This window comes from Salvelinus namaycush, chromosome 12 (genome assembly GCF_016432855.1).
Source record: "Salvelinus namaycush isolate Seneca chromosome 12, SaNama_1.0, whole genome shotgun sequence".
Classification (NCBI taxonomy): Eukaryota; Metazoa; Chordata; class Actinopteri; order Salmoniformes; family Salmonidae; genus Salvelinus; species Salvelinus namaycush.
The window spans coordinates 9,587,764-9,607,123 of NC_052318.1; the positions used below are offsets into that span (position 1 = coordinate 9,587,764).

General features: G+C 43.1%; 1 protein-coding gene across 2 annotated transcripts in view; it reads left to right on the forward strand.

Annotated features, from left to right (window-relative positions):
* The window catches only part of LOC120056871 (SH3 and PX domain-containing protein 2B-like), a 60,642-nt gene extending 41,550 nt beyond the window's left edge, over positions 1-19,092 (forward strand). The window contains exons 6-14 of one of the 2 annotated variants that reach the window (XM_039005125.1): positions 8,476-8,501; positions 9,069-9,104; positions 10,133-10,264; positions 10,686-10,787; positions 12,478-12,595; positions 12,766-12,962; positions 13,916-13,962; positions 14,145-14,270; positions 15,102-19,092. In XM_039005125.1, coding sequence (XP_038861053.1) covers positions 8,476-8,501; positions 9,069-9,104; positions 10,133-10,264; positions 10,686-10,787; positions 12,478-12,595; positions 12,766-12,962; positions 13,916-13,962; positions 14,145-14,270; positions 15,102-16,784 — 2,467 coding nt within the window. In that variant the 3' untranslated portion in view covers positions 16,785-19,092. The remainder of the gene's footprint in view (positions 1-8,475; positions 8,502-9,068; positions 9,105-10,132; positions 10,265-10,685; positions 10,788-12,477; positions 12,596-12,765; positions 12,963-13,915; positions 13,963-14,144; positions 14,271-15,101) is intronic. The other variant, XM_039005126.1, reaches the window with a different exon arrangement.
* Positions 19,093-19,360: the final 268 nt, after the last annotated feature.

Genomic DNA, 19,360 nt, shown 5'->3' on the forward strand with positions numbered 1-19,360 from the left:
AACTAAATTACTATCGCCCCGTAGCACTCACTTCTGTCATTATGAAGTGCTTTGAGAGACTAGTCAAGGATCATATCACCTCCACCTTACCTGTCACCCTAGACCCACTTCAATTTGCTTACCGCCGCAATAGGTCCACAGACGATGCAATCGCCATCACACTGCACGTTGCCCTATCCCATCTTGACAAGAGGAATACCCATGTAAGAATGCTGTTCATTGACTATAGCTCAGCATTCAACACCATAGTACCCTCCAAGCTCATTATTAAGCTTGAGGCCCTGGGTCTGAACCCCACCCTGTGCAATTAGGTCGTGGACTTCCTGACGGGCTGCCCCCAGGTGGTGAAGGTAGGAAACAACATCTCCACTTTGCTGATCCTCAACACTAGGTCCCCACAAGGGTGCGTGCTCAGCCCCCTCCTGTACTCCCTTTTCACCCATGACTGTGTGGCCAAGCACGCCTCCAACTCAATCATTAAGTTTGCAGACGACACACCAGTAGTAGGCTTGATTACCAACGATGACGAGACAACCTACAGGGAGGAGGTGAGGGCTCTGGGAGTGTGGTGCCTGGATAACAACCATTCACTCAACGTCAACAAAACAAAGGAGATGATTGTGGACTTCAGGAAACAGCAGAGGGAGCACCCCCCTATCCACATCGATGGGACCGCAGTGGAGAAGGTTGAAAGTTAAGTTCCTCGGCGTACACATCACTGACAAACTGAAATGGTCCACCCACACAGACAGTGTGATGAAGAATGCGTAACAGCGCCTCTTCACCCGCAGGAGGCTAAAGAAATTTGGCTTGTCACCTAAAACCCTCACAAACTTTTACAGATGAACAGTTGAGAGCATACTGTCGGGCTGTATCACCGCCTGGTATGGCAACTGCACCGCCCACAACCGCAGGTCTCTCCAGAGGGTGGTGCGGTCTGCACAACGCATCACTGGGGGCAAACTACCTGCCCTCCAGGACACCACAGCACCCGATGTCACAGGAAGGCCAAAAAGATCATCAAACACAACAGCCACTCGATCCACTGCCTGTTCACCCTGCTATCATCCAGAAGGCGAGGTCAGTACAGGTGCATCAAAGCTGGGACCGAGAGACTGAAAAACAGCTTCTATCTCTTAAATAGCCATCGCTAGCACAGAGAGGCTGCTGCCTATATACACAGACTTGAAATCATTGGCCACTTTAATAAATGGAACACCAGTGACTTTAATAATGTCACTTTAATAATGTTTACATATCTTGCACTACTCATCTCATATGTATATACTGCATTCTATACTTTTCTGCTTAGTCTATGCCACTCTGACATTGCTGGTCCAAATATCTATTCTTAATTCCATTCCTTTACTTAGATTTGCGTGTATTGGGTATATGTTGTGAAATTGTTACACATTACCTGTTAGATATTGCTGCACTGTCAGAACTGGAAGCACAAGCATTTCGCTACACCCGCAATAACATCTTCTAAACACGTGTATGTGACCAATGACATTTGATTTGATTTGAAATGTACTTTGTGTTTTGTTTCCTTACCACGATACTAACGAGTATCACAATACTGGTATAGTCCCGGCCATGTCTCTAGCCCTCTGCTTCCCTTTGATAAGCCAGGCTAGTGGTGGAGCTAGGGTTGTCTTGGCTGGAGACCTCCTCTTTTTTTCAGCATGCTAATGGATGGGCAAACTAATGGTTGGAGATTTATTACGACTGGGCCAGTGCAATCAACAGGGTTGCCAGGCGAACAATGCATTATGTGATTGAGAGTGTGAATTTGGAGGAAAATAAGACGGACAGTTGCCAGGAATAAATGAACAAGAGACGTAGAACAGTGATGAAAGAAGAGAAATGGAGAGAGTGAGAAGAAAAGACAGCAGGTGTAGAGAGAGAGAGAGAGAGAGAGAGAGAGAATGAGAGAGCGAGAGAAAAACAAATTAGGAGAGAGAGAGCTTCTGAGCTGTTCTCACTCCTGCTTTGGGGTAGTGGAAGAAGAACTTAAGGGAGCAGTGTGTGTCAGACCCACCACATAGCCTAGTGATTAGAGCGTTGGGCCAGTAACCGAAAGGTTGCTGGATCAAATCCCTGAGCTGACAAGGTAATAATCTGTCTTTCTGCCCCTGAACAAGGCAGTTAACCCAATGTTCCCCGGTAGGCTGTCTTTGTAAGTAAGAATTTGTTCTTAACTGACTTGCCTAGTTAAATAAAGGTAAAATAAATTTAAAAATACAATGTTTGTATTTTTTGTAGATTCAAAATAAAAAAAATAGATCATACACGCTCTGAACACTTTGATGTCCGTCCGAGAGAGAGAAATGAATGGAATTGAGATACGCTAATCTCTAGGTAATTATGCTGTCAATGTCTTTATTCTTTTGGAACTTTTATGAGTGTAATGTTTACTGTTCATTTTTCATTGTTTATTTCACTTTTGTGAAATAAATAAAGCCCCTTAAATTGAAATGTTAATTGAATTGAGAGGCAGAGAGGGACAGGGGGAGAGAGAGAGAAAAAAGTCTGTCTGAATTAGCCACTTCAGTTTTCACTAGCAACTGGACATTGAATTAGCTGCCTCCTGATGAAAATGGATGGAGGATTGCTGTCCTAATGGATAAAACAGACTGAACAGATACAATATCATGTTCTCATTCAACCCAGTATCAGAGACTCATTATGGGCTATATGGTCCACATACCAGTATGGATTTTTCCAGTATCGCCTAAAAATATATTTTGATACAATGGTAAATAAATTAAAACATTTACAAATTGGATTACTTCACTGTCTGTTTTGTATAAGTTTGGTTGAATATGAAATGGAATGGAGAAAGCCCATTAAAAGTTTCAAGTTTTAATGTCACATGCACAGTGAAATACAGTGAAATTCCTTTTTTATAAACTCAAAACCCAACAATGCAATAATCAATAAAAATGTATTACTAGAAAAAACACACACGAGAAATAAGAATAGGAAATATGAAAAACACAATAAAGTAAGTAAGTAAGCATACTATATACAGGAAATATTTAAAAAGTCAGTTCCAATACCATATTTACATGTGCAGGGATACTGGAGTGAGGGAGGTAGATATGTTTAGGGGTAAGGGGACTAGGCTACAGCATATACGATAAACAGAGTAGCAGCAGCTTGTATGTGGGTGGGTGTGTGGGTGTGTAGAGTCAGTATAAATGTATGTGCAAATTACGTGTGAGGGAGAAAATGATGGAGTGACAGTGTGTGTGAGTGTGTAGGGCCCTGTGAGTGTGCATTCAGACAAATACTGCAAATACTGAAATAAAAGGTCAATAAAGATACAAGGTTAACTCAGATAGTCTGTCTAGCTATTTTGTTTGCTATTTATCAGTCGTATTGCTTGGTGATAGAAGCTGTTCAAGAGCCTATTGGTGTCAGACTTGATGCACCGGTACCTCTTGCCGTGCAGCAGCAGAGAAAATAGTCTATGGCTTTGGTGGTCGGAGTCTTTTACGATTTTCCGGGCCTTCTTTTCACACCGCCTGATATAGTACTGATGTACTGGGCTGTCCGCACAACCCTCTGTTGCGCCATGCGATCGAGGGAGGTGCTATTGCCATACCAAGCAATGGTACAGCTGTAGAACCTTTTGAGAATTTGTGGGCGTCTTGCTGACGTTGAGGGAGAGGTTGTTGCTACAGCACCACACTGTCAGGTCACTGACCTCCTCCCTGTAGGCTGACTCATCGTCGCCGATGATCAGGCCTACCACCGTCGTATCGTCTGTGAACTTGATGATGGTGTTGGAGTCTTGTGTGGCCACACAGTCATGGGTGAACAAAGAGTACAGGAGGTGACTAAGCACAAACCCCTGTGGGGCCCCTGTGTTAAAGGTCAGCGTGGTGGAGGTGATGTTGTCTAACCTCACCAGCTGGGGGCGGCCCGTCAGGAAGTCCAGGATCCAGTTGCAGAGTGAGATGTTCAGATCCAGAGTCCTAAGCTTAGTGATGAGCTTGTAGGGCATTATGGTGTTGAACGCTGAGCTGTAGTCAATGAACAGCATTCTCACATAGGTATTCCTCTTATCTAGGTGAGTGAGGGCAGTGTGGAGAGCAATTGAGATTGCGTCGTCAATGGATCTGTTGGGGCGGTATGCAAATTGGACTGTGTCTATGGTGGCTAGTGTCGTGACGTGACTTTCATTCATCTGATGACTGTTATTTATTTAATCCACTAACTATGTTTAATTATTACCCGATTTTAAATTAACCATGTTTCAATTAACTCATTAGAAATTTGGGGCACCACGGAAGAAGTTGTTTAACGAGTTACTATCCCGAATTAAACTCTAGAAGATATAAATTATATATCGATAACAGTCACTTATTAATCATTACCTCATATCAGTTCTCATTCTGAACAGTCGTGACCTTCTTGGATCTGCAGGAACCCCAACCGTTGCAGATTATTCAGTACTACAAATTGATTTAATTATTTATTTACTAACTAAATAAATAATAACACAGAATACACAAAAGTTGGCCAAAAGTTTTGAGAATGACGCAAATATTAATTTCCACAAAGTTTGTAGCTTCAGTGTCTTTAGATATTTTTGTCAGATGTTACTATGAAATACTGAAGTATAATTACAAGCATTTCATAAGTGTCAAAGGCTTTTATCATATATGCATAGTCACTTTAACTATACATTCATGTACATACTACCTCAATTGGGCCGACCAACCAGTGCTCCCGCACATTGGCTAACCGGGCTATCTGCATTGTGTCTCACCCACCACCCGCCAACCCCTCTTTTACACTACTGCTACTGTCTGTTCATCATATATGCATAGTCACTTTAACCATATCTACATGTACATACTACCTCAATCAGCCTGACTAACCGGTATCTGTATGTAGCCTCGCTACTTTTATAGCCTTGCTACTGTATATAGCCTGTCTTTTTACTGTTGTTTTATTTCTTTACCAACCTATTGTTCACCTAATACCTTTTTGCACTATTGGTTAAAGCCTGTAAGTAAACATTTCACTGTAAGGTCTACCTACACCTGTTGTATTCAGCGCACCAGACAAATAAACTTTGATTCGATTTGACCCTTCTTTTTCAAGACCTCTGTAATCCGCCCTGGCATGCTGTCAATTAACTTCTGGGCCACATCCTGACTGATGGCAGCCCATTCTTGCATAATCAATGCTTTGAGTTTGTCAGAATTTGTGGGGTTTTGTTTGTCCACCTGCCTCTTGAGGATTGACCACAAGTTCTCAATGGGATTAAAGTCTGGGGAGTTTCCTGGCCATGGACCCAAAATATCGATGTAGATTTTTAAAAATAACTTTACCATAACATACAGCTTGCGTTATTGCGAGACAGCGCTCACCAAAACGGCGGAGAATAGGACTCAACATTTTACACAGAAATACGAAATAACATCATAAATGTTTTCTTACTTTTGCTGAGCTTCCATCAGAATGTTGTACAAGGAGTCCTTGGTCCAGAATAAATCGTTGTTTGGTTTTAGAATGTCCATTTCTTCTGTCGAATTCGCGCCACAATGCTAGCCAAGGTTGCTAACATTCCCATCCTCTCTTGACGCAAAGAACGGAAAACTCCAAAAGTCCCAATAAACGTTGAATAAACTGATAAAACTCGGTTGAAAAAACCTACTTTATGATGTTATTATCATATGTATCAAATAAAATCAGAGCCGGAGATATTCGCCGTGTATACCGAACGCTTTTCAGAACACAATGTCGAGCTCCGCCGCGCGCCTTCAAAGACAAAGAAAATTCCGGACCTGTCACTCCAAAAGCTTTTGTTCGGCCTCAGATCAAGCTAGACACCCCATTCCACCTTCCACTGCCTGTTGACATCTAGTGGAAGGCGTATGAAGTGCATGCATATCGATAAATAAAAGCCAGTTGAATAGGCAGGCCCTGAAACAGAGCCTCGTTTTCAGATTTTTCACTTCCTGTATGGAAGTTTGCTGCAAAATGAGTTCTGTTTTACTCACAGATATAATTCAAACAGTTTTAGAAACTTCTGAGTGTTTTCTATCCAATAGTAATAATAATATGCATATTGTATGATCTAGAAAAGAGTACGAGGCCGTTTCATTTGGGCACGATTTTTTCCAAAGTGAAAACAGCACCCCCCTATTGACAAGAAGTTAACGAACAAATCAATCATTTATTGTGGACCTGGGATTCCTAGGACTGCATTCTGATGAATTCATCAAAGGTAAGGAAACATTTATCATGTATTTTCTGGTTTCTGTTGAGTCCAACATGGCGGCTAATTTGGCTATTGTTCTGAGCTCCGTCTCAGATTATTGCATGGTTTTGAAATCTGACACAGCGGTTGCAGTAAGGAGAGGTATATCTATAATTCCATGTGTATAACTTGTATTATCATCTATATTTATGATGAGTATTTCTGTTGAAACGATGTGGCTATGCAAAGTCACTTGATGTTTTTGCAACTAGTGAATCTAACGCGTCAATGTAAACTCAGATTTTTTTATATAAATATGAACTTAATCAAACAAAACATGCATGTATTGTGTAACATGAAGTCCTATGAGTGTCATCTGATGAAAATAATCAAAGGTTAGTGATTAATTTTATCTCTATTTCTGGTTTTTGTGGAAGCTATCTTTTGCTGGAAAAAATGGCTGTGCTTATTGTGGTGACCTAACATAATTGTTTGTAGTGCTTTCGCTGAAAAGCCTATTTGAAATCGGACACTTTGGTGGGATTAACAATAAGATTACCTTTAAAATTATATAAGACACATGAATGTCTGAGAAATTTTAATTATGAGATTTCTGGTTTTTGAATTTGGCGCCCTGCACTTTTTTTTGTTTTTGTCATATCGATCCCGTTACCAGGATTGCAGCCATAAGAACTTAACATACATCTTGAATAACGTTCCAACCGGAAAATTAAATTGACTTCAGAAGAGCGGTGGAACGGATGTCCTCCTCATGTGAAGGCACATGGTGAATGCGTGATCAGCCCGTGGAAGTGATTACTCATTCCTGTCTCCTTCGGCCCCCCTTCACATTAGATTCATCAGACAAAGTTCTGTTGACTGTTGACATCTAGTGGAAGACGTAGGAAGTGAAAACTCATCAATAACTCGCTGTGATTTCAATGAGAGCCTGGTTGAAAATTGGCACCCCCAGAAAAAATACAAACAGGAAGTGGAACTTCTCAGGTTTTTGCCTGCCATGTGAGTTCTGTTATACTCACAGACATAATTCAAACAGTTTTAGAAACTTCAGAGTGTTTTCTATCCAATATGAATAATAATATGCATATATTAGCAACTGGGAATGAGGAGCAAGCCGTTTAATATGGGCACCTCTGTGCACCTTTCTTTCAAGCTAAGTTAATGACATCACAAAATAATAAACAATGTGATAATGATTATTCTTTAGATCCCCACTGACAATTATTAACATTCCTATCTTAGAAATATTGTTCCAAAGTTCACTTTTGAATGTTAGAGATTTTGGGCTGCAAAATGTCTCTGTAACAAAGCACATTCCAACAATTGGCGTGAGATGTCATAAAACCGGCCCAGTCATCGTCAGCCATTTGCCAAGCTTACCGGAGGCCTTGGATCCTTAGCCAGGAGAGTCATGACACTAGGGTGGCTGGTGGAGTTAATGTGTGCCATAACCAGCCTCTCAAAGCACTTCATGATTACAGTAGTGAGTACTACAGGGCGGAAGTCATTGTGGCATAAAGCCTTAGAGTTCTTAGGAACAGGACTGGTCATCTTAAAACATGTTGAGATTACAGACTTGGACAAGAAGAGTTTGAAAATTACTGTGAATATGCCTGCCAGCTGTTCTGCGCATGCTCTGAGAACGCGCCCTGGAATACCGTCGGGGCCTGCGTCCTTGCAGGTGTTGACCTTAGAATTAATTTGTTGACATCCTAGTGTCATGCACTACTCATTAAACATATTTACATATTTAACTTTTACTACTCCGAAACAAAAAATACCTTCAAATACCGCCATACCATCACAAATGTGAAAACAATAGTGATATGATGTTTTGGACATATGAACCATATCCCTTCCCATCTGGAGCCAAAGGTAAACACATCTGTAGACATGCAATGAATCTCACAGAGTTTAGTTTCGCTCATCTAGACTAGAGAGCCTGCATGGCTAGCATAACAAATGCATTACTGAGATTTTAACTGGATTGAAAATGAGAGTATAGGAGGAGACCAAATCAAAATATTTATTTAAGTGAGTCCCAAAACTTGAAAAGACATGAATGAAATAAATATAATGTGTGGTTACTCATAGGGTTAACATTTTAGATTTTCAGAGACATAATCAGTAGGTAGAAATAATTACAAAGGATTTCCATGTCATTAAAAGTTCTTAACTCCTTTGCTGGCTCTTTAAGTTAAGTACTTCTTCTAACAATTTGTTATCTTTTACAGGGAACCCATTGGAAAGAAGAAGTCCGGTAAGTCCACTTTAGTATTCCATTTTGGGTTATTGCATTTTATGTTTAGCAGACGCTCTTTTCCAGAGCAATTTACAGTAGTGAGTGTATACATTTTCATACTGGTTCCCTGTGGGAATCAATCCCACAACAACCTTGGCATTCCAAGCACCATGCTCTACCAACTGAGCTACAGGACTACATCATTGTTTGTGGTATGTAGTTTATGTAGAAAATATCATATGGATGAGCTCTGAAGTGAAATAGAAACATTAATTAGGATAAACATTTCCTACACCAGCCGTAGCATCTTAGGACAGCTCACTACATTTCTCAATTGAGATATGAGCGCCCTCTAGCTGTGATGTTGGATATGTGCTCCATTATTTTCTAAAAAGATTGCAATGTAAATATTTAGGATCATAGTAAGACTGTAGTAATTCAATGATATATTTAATCTTGAAGTTAGATATAGACCATTACTTCTAAAAAGTGTTTTAAAAAAATTGTTTTTCCCTTTCTTTGTTAATCTAACCAACCCATCCATGTCAAGTTTCAATTTCATTTTCCTTAATTTCCCTCCATCAGGCATTGTGGAGAGAGCGACTACTTTCCTAAAGAGAGGTAGTAACAGAATCATGCTTGGCCGTGCTCTGTGTGTGGCCCCGGGTTGCTAGCCATCCGTTTGGCCCGTTCCTGGTCCCTGTCTGCTGGGCCTTTAGCTGGGACATGGCTCTGAGGTGGGACTGGGCAGTGCGGAGTAGCGAGGGGGAAGGACCTGGTCCCAGATCTGTATGTGCTCAGCCAACGCCTCTGTTTCAGCCAACGCAAATACAGGTCTGGGACCAGGCTAGGGAAGGTTGTGTTAGAGAGGGCAGGGTGGGACAAGCTTGGTGCTCACTGTGATGTGTGATGTGCATGGCAGTGTGTTAGCTTTGTCAAGAGAGCATCAGATGGTGTGTGTCTGACTGTACACCCAGCCCAACTCCCTTTGCTCTAATGCTGAACTCAACCTTGTCTTGGTTGTGGGAATTAACTGTCACCTTGATAGATGTGGATGCTGTACCCCCAACAACAACTAAAACCCTCCTCATTCTGTGTTGTTGTCTCATGGGGAATCAGACATGACAGTTTTCATAATATATAATATCTAGTAAGTTTGGAAGCAACTACTTGTACGGTTAATTTAGAGACGGGATGGTGTAAATACAAGGCTCAATTTCTGGATGGAATCCTTTTTGGGAGTGTACGGTTGTGAATTTAGAGGATATTATGAGTGCATTCCACTGTTAGCTCTGGTTATCATCCCACCAAGTGCACATCACAGAGCAGGTCCTCGTGTTGTTCTAACCTATAGCGTTGTGGTAGTGTAAGTGTCGGGTGTCTTTGTGGCGGTTGTCTCTGTCTCTGTGGCAGCCATGTTTGTGATTGGCATAACCCTCCTTCCTGTCCTGTCCTTTCTCCCAATATCTCCCTCTCAGACCCTCCTTCCCTCTGCTCTCTGGCCACCATTTTCTCCTCCCTGTCTCTAAAATCACACCTGCTTCGTCCTCCCCCTCCCCCTATGACTCGCTCTGCTCTCTGTGGTGGGGTGGCAGGTAGAGAGGTCAGCGCTACATGTCTGTCTGTGTGCTCTGTGCCTCTCCCTGCAGGAGACTCCAGCGCAGCTGACCCCCTGCTCCTGGACCAGTACGTGGCTGTCACTGACTATGAGAAGCAGGAGAGCTCTGAGATCAGCCTGCACGTGGGACAGACGGTGGAGGTCATCGAGAAGAATGAGTCTGGTACGAGATCTGGGTCAGATGGAGGGAGCCTTTAGCTTAACGACTGAGGTTGTGTCCCAAATGGCACTCCATTGCCTACATAGTGGTGGGCCTATGGGCCCTGGTCAAAACTAGTCCACTATAAAGGGAATAGGGTGCCATTTGAGACACAACCTGAGTCCTGGGGGCCTTAACGTAATTTATAAAGAAATCACACTGTCTCGTAACTGTTTTTGCCCTAATCAACTGAAAGAATGTTATCATACTTGAAGGAAAGCCTCAGATACAGGCACTTTAAAGTGTACCAAGACGACTACATAATGCTATCACGATGTCTTCAGAATCTTCCAAACAGACAAGGCCAATCCAAGACCCAGAGAGAGCCTCTGCTGTGTGTCTGACTGTTCTGTGTTTCTGTGTGTGTTTTGCTTTCTGTGTGCAGGTTGGTGGTTTGTTAGTTCTGACGAGGCCCAGGGCTGGGTCCCTGCCACCTGCCTGGAGGCCCAGGATGACCCTGATGACTTCTCCCTGCCCGGTGAGGAAGGTAACCCTCTCTATCTGTCACACTGCCCTAGGCCACATTCAGAATAAAAACTAACTGTAACTACAGATCAATGCTGGCAGCCTTAGGGCACAGCTCAGTCAAAACTCAAGGTTTGCTGCCTGAGAGTCAACAGCTCAAGGCTTGCTTCCAAGTCATAATGAGACAAAACAGTATGTGTCCTGTCATTGATTAAAATGTAGAAGAAATGTGGAACTGTAAATGAACAAATCTAGGAAACAGGATGCTCAGAAACTTTTGAAATCTGTACAGTACTTGTATTGGCATTACAAAATACTCTTTCACACGGTGTGTTTGTGTGTGTGGGGGGGTTGTTGCAAGATAACAGTAGGAAGAGGACCCAGATAACCAAAGGGAAAATGACCTCTGACTTTCCATCTGTTCACAATGTTCTAATCACCATCACCTGTCACTGTCTGTCTATTAGAACCTAGCAAACACATAGCAGAGTATTCACTTCCTGTGTACTTACTTCCTACTTCCTGCTGCCCACTGTGCTCTGCGTCAGTGTCCCGGAGATACTGGTCACTGCTGAGGCATGTGGGCCGCCGGCGAACATTAGGGGATCTGTTCAGCACAAGCACAGGGTTTGGGCAAGGTGGAACGCACGCCTCTTTTCCCCGTAATCTTCATGTGTGTGTAGAATGTCATGTTTAGCATGCAAATCCCATGCATGACCAACCCAAGCACGGAGAGTGATGCAAGGCATGTGTGTTGTGTGGCATGGATTAGAATGGATGCTACCGCTATGTTTGTATTATTTGTTTTCTCGATGGAATGCAGTGGGAAAATCCTCCGTTTTTCTCACTTTGTTATTTCAGTGAAGTTAATATGATATATTTTAAATTGTTTGTGCCTTCTAAATACACTATCTGTTTAACAATCACTTTAATTCAGTAGACTTTAAAAAAGGGACCCGTGTAGATTAGGTATAAAAACCTAATCTATTTGAAGTAGGTGTTAGTGAAGTCCTAATCTTAGTAATGCTGTCTTGTTTGTGTGTGCTTAATGTTGGTGGAGGATGGAGGGATGCTTTGTGTTGCATGATGTGTGTTACACATCTTCTCACTCCACAGGATAGATCCTGCCCAGGCCCTGTCTACAAGGACATACTTGCAGAGAGTTTTACCCTTGTTTAGACCAGTTACCAGTTTATGATCTTGTTACCCTGGTTTAGACCAGTTACCAGTTTATGATCTTGTTACCCTGGTTTAGACCAGTTACCAGTTTATGATCTTGTTACCCTGGTTTAGACCAGTTACCAGTTTAGGATCTTGTTACCCTGGTTTAGACCAGTTACCAGTTTATGATCTTGTTACCCTGGTTTAGACCAGTTACCAGTTTATGATCTTGGAGTGGTGTACTGAGTGGTGTACTGAGTGGTGTACTGAGTGGTGTACTGAGTTGTGTACTAGGGGCTAATGCACTACGTTCACTAGCAGATAGTGAGAGGTTAGGGTTTTAGGATTTGCTATGAAGAAAGAACACTATCAATTGTGTACCATATATAGTCAAAGAGATTAGTCCCAACTATTCGCTCTCAACATGCCATCATGTGCTGTCCCTGCCAAGTTGTTGATTCCATACGCTTGATTGATATTCTTGTGAAAGTTAGTATGCAAGATGGGATAAAATACATCACCTATTGTGATGTATTATTCGCCATTTCCAGAGGAGACGTACACAGTGATCTACCCGTACGCAGCGAGAGACCAAGACGAGATCGACCTGGAGAGTGGCATGACAGTGGAGGTCATTCAGAAGAACCTGGAGGGCTGGTGGAAGATCAGGTAGAACACAAAACCCCAGAAGCGTGTCTGTCCACCGGGGATGCAGGCTGTGTGTCCATGTGAATATCATTGAGTGTATGAATGTCTGTGTGTGTCAGAGTTGGTTGCTGCTGTTGTTGTGTTTCTTTCTATTGAAACCGTAGACGTAACCTCTCTGCTGTCGTCTACAGGTACCAGGGACAGGAGGGCTGGGCCCCGGCGTCCTACCTGAAGAAGGCCGACATCCTGAGCCAGAAGCTGGCAGTGGGCCACGCCAGCACCAACGATCTGGACGGATTCTCCAAGCAGCAGAACCAAGCCAAAGAGAGCAAAGGAGACAGCAAGGACCAGAAAGACAAGGGCTTCTCCCCCTTTGCCAAGCAGCACAGTGAGTGGGAACTAAGAACTGTAAACTACAGTAACTCGTTTAACAACTAACAACTGTAACTCAACTTAATGGGAAATCTCACACCACCCGAACATCAACATATGTGAAAATGTATGATGCTTTTTAATATCTTTGAATAATGCCTACCTGCAGGCTTTAAAGTAACATTTCAAAAATCAACATATGGTATGTGAAAATTGTGCGTTTCTATGATCTGTAGTAAAACAGGTAGAGGAAGGTAAGTGTTTCCAATGGCATCATCAACCAATTAGTAGACAGTAGGCAAAGCCTCCTCACAATTGGTTAAAATCACATGACGCACGCCAATGATGTCATTGAAAACACTTATCTTCCTCTATATTTTTTACTACAGAACAGAAACACAACATTTTGACATACCGTATGTTGATGTTGGTATATTAATATTAAGTAGGAAAATTGTGACATTTTCCTTTAAAGCCTGCAGGTAGGCATTATTCAAAGACATTATAAAGCCTCATACATGCTTATAACAAGTAATAAAGCCTTATACATGCAGGCTTACTTAAATTGTTACCAAGACATCTCATCTGTATGAGAGATGCCTCCTCAGTCTCCTCCCTCAGAGATGTTTCTCTGCAAAGCTCTCTAACTCAATGCCAGAGTAATGTAAAACATCCTCTTTTATTTCCTAGTAAGTCATTAAGGAGCTGAATGCCTCCCACAACTACACCTCCATTAGTGAGGATCCATTACACATAGTTAGAGCCGAAGGCCCCGGTCTACAGAGCTCATCAGTCCGCATCGAACACACTGCTCGATCTCTCGCTCCCTGGTTTCTCTCTCTCTCTTTCTGGAACTAATATCTTCTCCTATGAGGAGTGGATGTCAATGCAGGCAGTGTTTTGAGACTGATGGGCTGTAATGAGATGCGACTCACTGGAGTCTGATTTCCTCTGCCTTTTCCCCTACAGAACAGGGGGCGAGACAGAGACCACCACCACGCAGGGATCTCACCATCGTAAGTACCCTCCACTAACCACTTAACCACACATCCTGCGACTCCAACAACACTCGTTAACAAAGACATTTGTCTTAATGAGTTTTGCATTGATTTGATGTTTTGATCTGCCACAAGTCAAATCTGATACGGACCCACTTTTTCTTTCTTCACACCATCCCTCCCTCTCTCCCTCCCTCTAGCCGAGGGGGCAGAACCTGCCCAAGCCGCCCACCCCTCCTCAGGTGGAGGAGGAATTCTACACCATTGCAGACTTCCAGACCACCATCCCAGATGGCATCAGCTTCCAGGCTGGGGTCAAAGTGGAGGTGAGACACACGTCACATCTCATCACATATTGGTAGATGGTTATTGTTTGATGGCAAACAGCCTACCATCTCCCGCCTAGAGAAACCTTTCAGATTTAATTGATACATTTTATTCAATATGCAATACATTTGTTTACCACAAAAGAGTCAAAACTCAGAGTGAAGTTCAATTGATTAATACCAAAGACGCAACAGCTGTAATGTGTGCCCCTCGAATGACAGAGCTGAATACGTAGCTACCTCTCAAGTGGCGCAGCACTCTCTAGCAAAGCTCCCCCCACTCATACAATGTTATACTTCAGCAGTTTTCCACTGTGATTGACGTAGACCCTTCACCCTGATTTTAAGACCTTTTCAGACATTTCAATAGTTTCAACATCCCTTGGCCCACTTCCTAATCTCGTCTTGTTCCATTGCCCTTGGGCCCAGTTCCTTGTCTGGCTTCCATAGCCCTTGGGCCCAGTTCCTTGTCTCGTCTGGGTTCTATAGCTCTTGGGCCCACTTTCGCTTCTTGTCCTATTGTTGCTCCAGATAACATATCGTGGTTCTCTGGTCACAGGGAGTACATCGACGCTTCTTCAAACTGACACGCTAATATTCAGCATAACACTTTTCTCTACTTTCACAATGACTTTTAAGGCAAAACATCCCAGAGACTTAAGACCTCATTCTACTTCTCCTTAATCACTCAAAAGCCAATTATTTCACAAACAATCAGAATGGAATGGGATTTGAATGATGCTTTGCAAAATGCACTGACTGAGTACAACTTCTGCTGTGTCTTGATTCCTGATTCCCTGATTGACTCACTGGTCCCCTTTTTCTGTCTAGGTGATCGAGAAGAACTCCAGTGGCTGGTGGTACATTCAGATTGAAGACAAAGAGGGCTGGGCCCCCATTACCTTCATCGACAAATACAAAAAGACCAGTTTGACCCCGCGCCCTAACTTCCTGGCACCTCTGCCCAACGAGATGGCCCAGCTGAAGCTGGAGGATGGCACTGCCAGCGGCGCGGGGCAAGAGGACAGCTGGTCCAAACCGCTGCCAGACGAGCCCACCGCGAGCAGCGATTCCGGAACCCGGCCCAAACTCAGAGACTGGAAGTCCAGCGCCAGTAAGGGGGCATCAGCCTTCTCCGGACCCCTGCCCCCCGCCCCGTCTGCCCCACCTGCTGAGGAGAAGCCAGCCTTGCCACCCCGCAGGGAGTCCATCAACAAGAGCCTGGACATTGAGATTACTGTGGAGAAACCCAGGCCAGACCTATCCAAACCCATGCCTCCAAAACCCCAAGCCCCGGGTGTCATCATGCCCCTGCTCACCCCCAAAGCTGCCCCCTTCAAGCCCGACAAGCCCCCCGAGCCCAAGAGAGAGGTCACGAACAAGCCTCTGCATCTGAAGAATGAGATGGGTCTGGAGTGTGGCCACAAGGTCTCCGCCAAAGAGGTGAAGAAGTTCAACCTGAAACCTGTGGCTAAGCAACCACCCAAGTCCAAGCTTGATCCACCGGAGGAGAAACCAGAGGTCGCCGGCCTTGCACTGTTCATGAAGCCTAAACCCATAGTCCGGCCCAAACCCGTCCCAGCTGCCAAGCCAGAGCCGCCAGCTGAGAACAAGCTGGACATCACCAACCTGAGGAGCAAGCTGAAGCCTTCAAAGCCAGTTGAACCAGGCTCTGGATCAGTAGAGCCAAGTCAGCAAAACGGCACTGCAGCCAACAACGCCCCTAGCAACGCTCTCCCCAAGATGCCGCCCCCCAACCTTCCCCCTAATAATGCTTTACCCAAGATGCCCCCTCCTAATAATGTTCTCCCCAAGATGCCGCCCCCCAACCTTCCCCCTAATAATGCTTTACCCAAGATGCCCCCTCCTAATAACGTTCTCCCCAAGATGCGTCCCAGCAGCCCCCCTATCAATGCCCTACCCAAGATGCCCCCGGCCCCCAATGCTCTCTACAATGGCAAGGCCACTGACGAGCCCAAATTCTCCCACAAGCAGCAAAACGGCCACGGACAGGTGAGCCCGGACAAATGTACTGTTTCCCCACACAAAGAACCTCCAGGTAGACCCGCCGTCCTCCCTAGGAGACCCCCTCCACCCAAAAAGACCTCTGAGCCGTCCAGCCCCACAGAAACCAAAGCTCCCCTGAAAGAGCTCCCAGACACAAAGCCTGCTCCCCCCCAGCTCAGCAGGCCCCCTCCCCCTAAACCCAAGGCCTTCGTACTACCCCCACCCAAAGACAAAGAGAAGGTGGTCCCAAAGCCCCTACTTAAGAGTGAGAAACCAGGCCCTCCGAGGGACAAGCTGCCTCCTCTAATCAAGGATCCCAGTAAAGAGGAGCTGTTCTTGGCCGTGGCGGACTTTGAGGGCGACGATCAGACGGCCAGCTTCAAGGAGGGCACCATGTTCCAGGTGATGGAGAAGAACAGCAGCGGCTGGTGGTTTTGTAAAAATCTAGGAGAAGGGCCAATGAAAGAGGGCTGGATCCCCTCCAATTACCTGACCAAGAAACCCTAAGTACCAGGTTCTGTTGGCTTTTTTAATACATAAAGATATCACTAATTGTATTTAATTAGCTTTTTATTTTATTTATAGTTACCTTTTTTTAAATATGTGTTTGTTACTTTGTTACATTCCATTTGTTTAGCATTCGAGCGAGAATGAACCAGCAATGACACGTTTCTGTTGCATTTCTTTTTAAATATTTGTTTTACTTTATATCCTCATTTCAAATTACCAGGCATCAAATCCGGGAAAAGCAAATGTCCCTTTCAAGTTCACTTTGTGCCATACAGTATGTTACTCAAGCCTATGTCATTTTATGATATGTATCACAAGCTTTCTAATAGAACTAAATATGTCCTTTCAAGCCTTCTATAATATTGTGCCTCAGTATAATATTCAAAGTGCTTTAAGCTTAAATATATGCAATTTATCTAGTTAGTGTCTCCGTTAGCATATCAAAGATGCTTCAATCTAATGAGTAGAGTCGAAACTGACAGTGCAATGCATATGGAAAATAAATCAGACCATACGATAGAGGAACCAGGGTCCGTATTCACAAAGTGTCTCGTAGGAGTGCTGATCTAGGATTAGTTTTGCCTTTTAGATCATAATGAATAATATTACATGAACAGGGTGTACCTGATCCTAGATCAGATCCTAGATGGCCATGTATACTCAGATACCTCAAAGAACAGCCCTCCTCCTACTATGCCTGCAACGGAGGTTACAAGGGAAGTTCTAGAGGACATTTTGTTTTTCAAGAACTAAAATAGCAACACTTCAAGAGGAGTTTTTGCCAAGTGATTCTAAGAAAGATTTATACAGTGTTCATGTGTTTGTGAATGTGTTTCTTTTTTCTTTAGGAACTGAATAATAATGTTGCGGTTGATTTTTTACAGATGTGCACTTTTCAGATTATTCAGACTGATTCAGACGGTTCGGACTGGTTCAGACAGTTCAGACTGATTCAGACGGTTCAGGTTTCACACTGTGGCTTAACAGACAGAGAACGTAGTGTACAAATGAATGCCATAGCCATGTTTTTAAACCTCATGAGGTCTTAACATTGGGAAATGTATGTCAGAGTTAGAGTCTAGTTCATCTCCTCTCAGGATGGACTGAATTGACTTCATTGAAATGAAATGGACCCCTTCCCTGGTGTTCACAGTACGATGGTAAAAACACAAGTAATAATGACTGATTCAAGTAGAGATTACATCAGGCTGCTTCTGGTAAAAACAATATTCCATAATTATGCTGTAGGACAAGGTCTACCATTACTACAGCCCCTAAATTATGGAATTCACCTGTGATTTGTGCAATGATACAATACAAAATACTGAATCTCCAAAGCAGTGCTCAAATATAAAAGTATTATAAAGTGTGATCATTACTCATTGTTTTACATTAGTGCTTGACTGGTTTCAAGCACAGACTCAGTAAAATAATTATTGTACTTCCAGAATGAAGTAATGTCAGCTGTTGTCACTTTGTTTACTTTTCACCTCTTGCCCGGTCTGGTAATTGGGAACTAGGGTCCAGTCAGTCATACAGTAGTGGAATGAAGGGGTTTTGGGACGTTGTAGTTGGTCATGTGAAAAGGCTTATGGGTTGGTCTCCTAGGAGATGCACAGACAAGGCTAGGAGTGGCTGTAGCTCACAGGTTCATTGGAGAATCTTTGAATATGGTTGATCTGCTCTTAGCTGCTATGCTAGTTTTTTGTTTTTTCTTTTTCTCTGAATCATCTTATGTTAGAGTACTATGGCCAATGTCCTTCCATGGCTGATAAATCAAAGAAATGCAATCAAGTGTATTATTTTAAGGACTTAGTGCCTGTGTCCGGTCATGACCAACATTGGTAACAGTGAAATGATCAGTGGGGTTTTCCGTCTTTTAGCCAGTGTGCATAGTGCACTTAAAGTAATGCTATTCATAATGTCAGATTTGTAATGATAATGATCAACACATGGAGTAAGGCCTGAATTAGTGGAACGTGGATTGGGTTAGAATGACAGTTGGATAAACTCATGTATTCTACAGTTTGTTTACTGAAGCATAAAGACAAAGGCAAGCAGGGATGTGAACTCCGCAATGTAACAAAACAGTATGGGATGTTAGTCTTATTGCTTTAAGTAACACTTTACCCTAAAACAGCCAATTTAATACATTTCAAAAGGCACTTTTTCTTTCTTCTTTGAGATATGCAGCAGGACATCTTTTCCCATCAGATATCCCATCTTAGTACTGTAGGGTTTTTTATTTTCTTGTTCTTGTGTATTTTCTTTCATATTAAGTCAATAAACATTTTTCATTTTTGTATGGTGTCTTGGTTTTCCTTGGAAATGTTTTAGTATTTTCAGTAAATGGATGCAACCTAAACATTAAAGCCATAATGGTATCAAAAGGAGAATATTCTAGAACTAGAACATGCTTGAGAAGAAGCGTAGTAAACATAAGAACATTTGCCTTTATTAGACTTATGTACAACAGTGGTTCCTTCTGTTGAACAGTCACATTCACTCACATCCCTTACAAATACAGCTAAACAGGTAAACAGAGGGAAAGATGCAGTCATTACAAAAGAAGA